The 8,233-nt window shown below is 49.6% G+C and overlaps 1 protein-coding gene across 7 annotated transcripts in view; it reads left to right on the top strand.

Annotated features, from left to right (window-relative positions):
* Positions 1-3,639: 3,639 nt before the first annotated feature.
* Positions 3,640-8,233, top strand: part of YLPM1 (YLP motif containing 1) — a 38,753-nt gene continuing 34,159 nt past the window's right edge. For all 7 annotated transcript variants that reach the window (XR_008822944.1, XM_056345593.1, XM_056345591.1 and 4 more), the window contains exon 1: positions 3,640-4,749. Coding sequence is in view for 6 of the 7 variants with exons in the window: in XM_056345593.1 (XP_056201568.1) it covers positions 3,694-4,749 (1,056 nt within the window). In the remaining variant the exon portion in view is untranslated. The remainder of the gene's footprint in view (positions 4,750-8,233) is intronic.

Genomic DNA, 8,233 nt, shown 5'->3' with positions numbered 1-8,233 from the left:
GTTTGGCTGTAGAGAATAGCTGAACTCAGCTGTCTGTATGCTGGACACCATACAGCGATGATAATGCGTGCTGGTAACTTTCTTGCCAGCACTCTGCCTCTACAGATACTACAGAAAACTTTGGGAACACATCAGACTCACCCTTCATATTGTCTCTTTGCTTGCTGCAGGCTCACCTACTAAACTCATCCCTGAAATAGCAGCATACTGACACTTGCAAAACAAACCCCCTTCCAAGCTATCATAACTGAAGTTTATCTTCTCCACCTTCAGCCAGCAACCCTGAGATTTTACACTCGGTGTGTAATTGTACATTTCAAAAATAATATCCTTGGTTTTCTTCTCTCAATCCAAGTCACATTTCCTTAAGCTAAATGTATTGTCACAAACACTTGAAGACCATGTTTAGTCAAATGAGGACTGAGAAACCGTTGTAGAATGAGATCTGTGTAACTTTGTTTTCTGAATAATTCTGGTGGTTTTGAAAGATTTTTTCAAGTACAGAGTTAACTAGAATTGTTCCTGTGCAAATAACTTCACTAGAATTAGCCCAAATGGAAGGAGGCTGGAGGAGAAACGGTCACTCCTGGTAATATTGGATAGAAATCTTTTTGGCACTGGAGAGGAGGTCAAAGGCACAGCAACATGATGAATTTGGGGGATGTCTATCTGCCAGCAGAATGCCTGTTGGAGGGACTTCATGAAAATATATGCATGTAGCATGAACTGTGGGTAGGAATCAAAGCAAATGTGTCCATTTACTGAAGTGTTTTACTCCTTAAATTAACGTTCCAGTTTTGCCTCCTGTTGCTAAAAAGGCAGATTACAAGGAATAGGCACAAGGCAATTGCTAAGGAAGTCTTAAGAGGGCTGGAGGATTAGCAGCAGAGAGAAAGTATTGGCAGTGAGAAAACCCATCAGGAAATTTTTATTAATTGAGGATAATTGGCAAGACAGATTAACTCGAAAGAGCCTAGTCAGAAGAGAAACAGGACAGGAAAGGACCACCAGAGTAATCAGTTGCTTCCCCTGCAGTCCCAGGGAACCTGAGTACCAGACACTTGGTTCAGAGGAAAAATATTTACTCCATGCAGACCATGGCATCCCAACCTCAGATCCAACTTACAGTATATCAAAAGGAGGAAAGATTATAACAGGAAAGAGTTTGGTAAGCGAGAATGCTTTGATGTTCCTACAAATGCAGAACTCTGCCAGTCCAAACCAGAAAAGAAATTCTTTCCTGACCCAACTCTGGCAGTTGGTTTAAACCTGCACATGAGTTAAGATATCAAACAGATGCCTGCAGTGTTTCTCGGTAACTCCAGGGAATCCGGCCTCCCCCTTAACATCCTGTCTCTTGCTGTAGCCAGTTTCCATAGCTTCAGAGGACAGAACAATCAGAAAAGCCACAAAAAAGGTCTGAAGTTATGCAAGGGATGGGGAAAAAACAATTCCTGCTTCTTTCTGGGGGCCACCAGAAGGCCCAGGATTGCTGCAGCATTCCCACTGGGTAATGTGAAGAGATGTAAGGTGCTGATCCAAGATGTGACAGTGGTTAATTGAGGGATAAGTGAAATGTGGTAAAATAGCATTTAGAAGCAGGAAGAGCACAGACTATTAAAAAATGAACTAAAACTAGCATGATGACATATATTAATGTTACAGACTGTAATAGACTAAAAGGGCATAATGTGGACTTAAAAGGGTTGCTTTAGGACAAGGTAATGTTGGGTAAAGCCAATGTATCTTGGCTGGCAGGAGGCAACTCTACTGCGGCACGAACCAGATTTGGGTATTGACAAAAGCATCTGTCAAGTTATTTGGAAATCACAGTTTGGCCTCCTTGATACAGGCTGGAAAACAGTTGCTGCTGAAGGTGGTTGAGTGCATGTATTTCTTCATAAGGGGTGTAAAAGGTTTCTTTGCAATATTGAATAACCACAACAAACAGCAAGAAACAAGCAAAACAGCAGGAGAGACCTGCCTGCAGGAAATAACGTTGAGTAAACTGATGACAAGAGAACTCGCTTTCAGTGAACCAGTCAGGAGGGTAAGTCAAAGGATGTTTGCAACGGGAATTCCTTATTTTGAAAGAACGGGCTTTCAAAAGCTTAGTGAGTAAACTGGTCCAAAAAGCTTGGGTATATAGGTGTCAAGTACATGTATGATATGGAGGAGATGGGGGCTAAAAGCACAAATGCTATCTGGAAGTCATATTTACTGCAAGAGAGATCTTAAGAGTTGCACCACCCTACACAGAAAAGGATTAGATGAAAAGAAAGGATGCTGAAGAACAGAAAAAACAGGATACTAAAGAACAGAAAAGACAGTTCTATATGTATTAAATTAATTAAAATAGTTTCTTTAAAGATTTGCATCTTGTAACTTGAGTTCATGCTCTACTTGAAGCTTTTCTTGTAGATTCATGGCGCATCACCTCCAGATTCCCTGTAACTATAAATGAACAAAAAAGTCCGACTTTTCCAGCAACTGGGACAACGCTTATTTATACACCTAACAATCTGTTTTTCCTGATTGGAAAGGCTTTGGACTTTTCCTCCAACACCTGCCTTTCTCCGCTGGCCAGGGATCCTTGATTCACCAGCCCCAAACCAGAGACTGAACATCAGTAATTGCTCAGGTTTTCTGTTCAGGAAGGAGGGCAAGCAGCGGGACACCACAGCGCTGGTGTGCTGCTGAGCAGAACAGCAGCCACTAGGCTTTGCTGCTTAGCTTACTAGAATTGGTATGTCCAAAAGCTCCTGTCTATTCTCTACAATGGGAGTTCAGCACTTCGTATATAAACCTTTGTTAACCGGCTATGGAACATCTCTCTGTTTAACTTGTTACTTCAGTGTGGGAAGAGAGAAAGGAGGAAAAATTCTTCCCTGCTCCTCGGGGGACAGTTGCTTCTGGAATGGATGGGGCGGTTTCACATATCCGCTGCTCTGTTTGCCTCTCGCGTTTATTACAGCGTATATTCAGCGTATGCAGTGAAAACACAAAATCCTTCGCATCGATTCCAGGCGGCAGATCCCCTGGATCGCCCCCTCCCCCGCACCGCCCTTCGGGGCGCGCAGACTCCCGAGGCCCAGCCCGGCCGGGTTGTGGTTGCGCTCGTTTCACCCTTCAGTCACTACGACAATTAATTAGCTCCACCGGGGCACCGGCTTTGGCGCGGCCGCGGCGCAGCCCCTGAGGAGAACGGCGGCCAGGCGCGGAAACATGGCCGCCGCCCCGGGGTAACCGAGGCCGCCGGGCCGGCCACGCACCGCCTGGCTCGCAGTCCCGCGGCACCCGCCGGCTCGTCGCCCGCCGACACAAAATGGAGCCTCGCTCCGCCCCGCCCGCCGGGGTGCGTTCCATCTGCCCTCCGCCGCTGCCTGTCTCTCGCCCGAGCCGACCGGGGGCTGGCGGGAAGCGGGGCAGCGGCGCTCTGCACTCGCCTCCGCCCCTCTCTATACGCTCTGCCGCCTCGTTAGCGGCCTCCCCCCCGCAGTGCCGGAAGTTTCCCGCTAGGTGGCGCGGTGCCGGCGCCTAGCCCCCGGCGGGGGACGCCGCTCGACGCTCTAGCGCGCCGGGCGCGCTCTATTGCCCGGGAGGGCGGAGCGCGCCCCCGCGCAGGCGCCGTGGGCCGCACGCGCCGCCGCCGCGGCCTGTGGAAGCGCCGCGGTCCGCTCCCGCAGCCCCGCCATGTACCCGGCCTGGGGCTTGTACGGGGCGGCGGGGCACTACCCGCCGCCGCCGACCTCCATCCCGCCCCCGCCGCTGCCCATCCCTCCCCCCAGCGTGCCGCCTCCCGCCGTCCCGCCGATGCCGCTCCCCAGCTACCCGCCGCCGGGCCCCGCGCCCCCACCCGCCGCTACCGCCGCCGCCCCGCCGCCGCCGCCCGCCGGTACCTCGGGGTTCCTGAGCCTGCAGGAGCAGCACCTGGCGCAGCTGCAGCAGCTCCAGCAGATGCACCAGAAGCAGCTACAGTCCGTGCTGCTGGGGCCGCCGCCGCCGCCGGGGCCGCCCCCTCCGGGGCTGCCGCCGCCGCCGCTGCCCGGCTCCTTCACCGACTGGCAGCAGCCGCCGCCGCCCGTGCCGCCGCCGGTCCGCAGCTACCAGAAGCAGTTCGCCCACCGCGAGCCGCCGCCGCCGACCCGCAAGCCGCCCGCCGCCGCCCGGGAGCGCGACGGCCAGGAACCGCCGGGCGGCCACGGCGACTGGGGCGAGCCGGTGCCCTCCTCGCCGGTGCCCATGGACATGGAGCTGTCCTCGCCGCCGCAGTCCCCGCAGCCCGCCGCCCAGCCCTACCTGCCCCCCGCCCAGGCCTACCTGCCGCCCCCACAGGCGGAGCCCTACCCGCCCCCCGCCCAGCCGCCGTCGGCCCAGTCCCCGCCGCTCCAGCCGTACCTGTCCCGGGCGCAGGCCTCCCAGCCGCCCCCCTCCTTCTCCGAGCCCCCGCCCTCCTACCTGGAGCCCCCGCCGGCCACCGCCTCCCAGCCCTACCTGCCGCCCCCTGCGCAGGGCTACATGGCGCACCCCCAGCCCTACCTGCTCCCCTCGCAGGCCTCCCCCTCGCAGGGGGCGCAGCCCGGCCTGGCCCCCTCCATCCCCCCCCCTGCCAAGCCGTCGCAGGCCCATTTCCCCCCGCCCCAGCCGTCCCTGCCCCTGCCCGCCGCTGCCCAGCCGGAGGCCGCGCAGGGCGCCGCCAAGGAGGCCGGGGGCGCCGAGCAGCCGGACCCCTCCACCATGACTCCCCAGGTAAGGCAGGGCCAGCCCCGCACTCACCGGGGCAGCGGTGGCCGCTGGGCCGGGGCCCGGTAAGGGCACCCCGCGGGTGCGCTCGGTCCACGTAATCCTGAAGGATTCAGTCTGCCTTGGAAGCCCGGGAGCGACATGGCTCTGGCCAGGCTCCCTAAATTCTTCTTTACCCCGTGGTGGTTGTCAGGATGTAACAAACTATCGTTTCTCCAGAGCGGATGAGTTGTTTAAGGGACAGTCTGACTCCTGGCTGAATTAAATTTATTTGGTTTTTTGAGGGAGTCTCTGTTAGTCTCTGGAGAATTGTTTTCCAGCGTACAGCGTGTGGGCAACCTGCACCAAACCTTTGTTGACTTCATCCAACCTGTTGTGAGATGCAGCACTCTGCTTAGTGCCCGCTGCGGGATGGGTGCTGCCTGTCTTCAGTGCTGCCTTCATTTAGTTTTCTCATGGGATTGTGTTTCAGTTGTCTGATTGATGTCAGAATCATGACTTTTAATCTTGCCATACGTTGTTAAAGCTGCAAAAGTGTTCCTGTCACGGTACATTGTTGCCCGTCACTTAGACCTCTATGTTTTGTGCTACACGTGCTTGATCTTCTGGTCTCAAATTGTATGGGGCGTTGCAGGAAAATGTTCTGAAATGCTTTTGAGGTAAAAAATATTGTTCATGCTGTGTGCTTTTTGTGTACACTAGGGCCAGAATGCCTGCAAAATGTTGGCATGCTTCACTTCTTAAAGGTGGGCAGCTCCATTGAGCTTGACATTACTGTTCGTGTGCATTGAGTTAGGGACAGGCCACTTGCTTGAGGTTAAGCATGCACAAGGAGACACATGTGGCGAGGTCCTCAGCTATGTATGCAGGTCAGGCAGATTGACTGAAGCTTTTGCATGGTTTTAGGGTCAGGTTGTAGAGATCCGGCTGCTGGAACAAAGCTGAAGTGCACACTTTGCATTGAGATTATTAAAGTTTTAAAAGACAACTGGGTTTGGAAAATTGATCTTAGGATTTTGATTTGAAGCAAAGTTTGCAGATATCCTGAAGTCACTGACACTTTAAATGTTAATCGTTGTGACACCTTTTTAACTGTGTCCATTAAAATTCCATACCAATACCTGAGTATGTTTGGGAATATATAATAGTTAAGTTTGCACCATATAATTAATCACTGCCTAGCAAAGGGGTGCTTTCAGTTCATGAATTTAATTTTATGAAGGTTTTGGACAGAACTAGGTGATCTTTTACAGTGATAGCAATGGTGTTGTCTCTAAAATGACCGGTGTGCAACAAACCAATCTTACACATTGAGACGAGATACTGTTTTATTACAGATGCGCAGGTCTGGATGCTAACAAACCAAGCTAGCATACTGCTGTACAAAGTTACAGGCGTTATATACAAAATCTTATCACACTTGCCCTGCCAAGAAGGCAGGTCCATCTAGAGGATTGACTACACATTGGCATATCCATTACCTAACTTACTACTAGGTATGCTCGCTGAGGAAGGGTCTTTTAGGGAGCCTAGGGCTTTCCCTTAGGAGTGTGACTTTTAGTATTATAATGAGGCTAATTCACTTCTAGGGGAAGGCTAAAGACCATAAGAGCTCAGAGTTTTAACATAAATAAGGTGGTCTAAGTGATGTGCATGGCTTACATCAGGAAGATAGCATGTTCTTTGTTTCTCCCAAAGCTGACTCGCTTGATTAGAAGCCCAGTCATTAGTTGTTCTTGATGACTCTGGGGGTCAACTTGATGTAAACTCTGTGCACATGTAGTTAAGCACTAAATCAGAGTTCAAGAATTGAGGAGTTTTAGACGATAATGAGACTCATTAATTTTTTTAATGACAAAACCCTGAAAAATCAGGTGTAGAAAGTGATGTTAATTTGGTATTGAGGCCACTTGCTGACTTCTTAAATTACTGAACTTAAGGCTGAACAGTAAACTGTAATTCCTCTCCCCTGACGTAGCCTGCAATTTCATTAATGTTATTTAATTGTTCTAACCACTCTCTCCTTTCCAGAAGTCACAAGTAATGCATTATTGTGGTGTGCACATAGAAGCAGCAGAATACTGCTGAAGTTTGTCTGGTGTATGAGTGTTTATACAAACAACTTCTATCCTGACTAATTGGATTACCGTCATGCACAATTCAGTCTTAACGCAAAAGGAGTATGGTACTTTTGCTGATCATAAAATCGTATAACAGATTGATACAATTTTGGCTGTCTTGGGCTGTAAAATAAGACAGGATTTGGAGCAACAAGTCCTTAAGCAACAGGAGTAGGAAAGCAAAGCATAGTGATGCTTTCTTGCTAATGGTCTTAAAATCCAAGTAGGGAAATACTGTAAGTTGCCATGTATAAGATCCTGTTAAGCCTTTGTTTAAACTGGTAATAGAAAACGATTCTTTCTCATCCCACAGTAACAGTGGCTGCAGCCACACAGATCAGTGTTTTTCTCTTAACGTAGACAATATTATGCAATTTGCCATGAGTTAGTGTTTTATTATTTCTCTTTCCTGTCTAAAAATAAGATACCACTCTTTGCCTTGACAATATTGTGAGTTTAGCATGGTTTCTTACATGGGTGTGCAGTTGGATTAATTTGCTGGATTCTTGTGTTTCTCTACAATCAGTTGCATCTTTTGTCAAGTCCTGATAAAAAAACCTGTGGTATGCTCCATCTAATATTCGGGTGCTGAATGCTGCTGTTTATTTGCAGTAGTAAACAAGTATGTGTGGGTGCCACTGTACCCATAAATATGCATTTATCTACATCTGTTGAAACTACCTTAGCTTTACCACATTACCTCTCAGGAGTCTGCTGCACTCTTTGAAATCCCCCCTTTGTTTTATAAAGGGTGCTAAGCCATTCTTTTGCCGTCTTTACCAGAAAAGGACCAAGTGTTCCCAAAAATAGGCATTGTGTTATGGTCTAGGGTCACCTAAATTAATTTCAAAGTAGTCTTTTGGTACAGGCTCTGCGTTAATATTTTTAGTGGTATGTCCTGCGGTCAGGAGCTGATAGTTTTGGTTTCAGTGTTCCCTGTAGAATGCAGCAGGTGTAGTTTCTCGGACAGCCAAAGATGGAAAAATGCAAGTGTTGATGCTGCTGTGCTTCTTGGGTTTAAGGATTGTAACTGGACTTGAAAAATGACAGTCATCGTGAGAAGATGAGCGCTCAAATAACTGAGCTTTTCACCATCAGGGATTTTCTACACTAGCACTTCTGTTTTGCTCAGACTAAGCTGTAGAGATCTTCCTTTCCACTTTTCTTGTGCTTCTCAGATAGAACCTGCAATACATGTGTCACTGACTTCATCTGCTACAAACAGTAGGTGACAAGATGTTATCACAGCTCTTTGTGTGAACCCCTGGTCATATTACGGGTTTTGGCCCTTTGTCCAGTTGGTAGAACGAAGAGAAAAAACCAAGGATCTGCAGAGACAACAATTTTTTGGCAGTAGAACGGGTGCTCAC

Source organism: Falco biarmicus, chromosome 7 (assembly GCF_023638135.1).
Source record: "Falco biarmicus isolate bFalBia1 chromosome 7, bFalBia1.pri, whole genome shotgun sequence".
NCBI classification, from domain to species: Eukaryota; Metazoa; Chordata; class Aves; order Falconiformes; family Falconidae; genus Falco; species Falco biarmicus.
The sequence above is the reverse complement of the archived record's forward strand: the minus strand, read 5'-3'. Positions and strand labels throughout refer to the sequence as shown.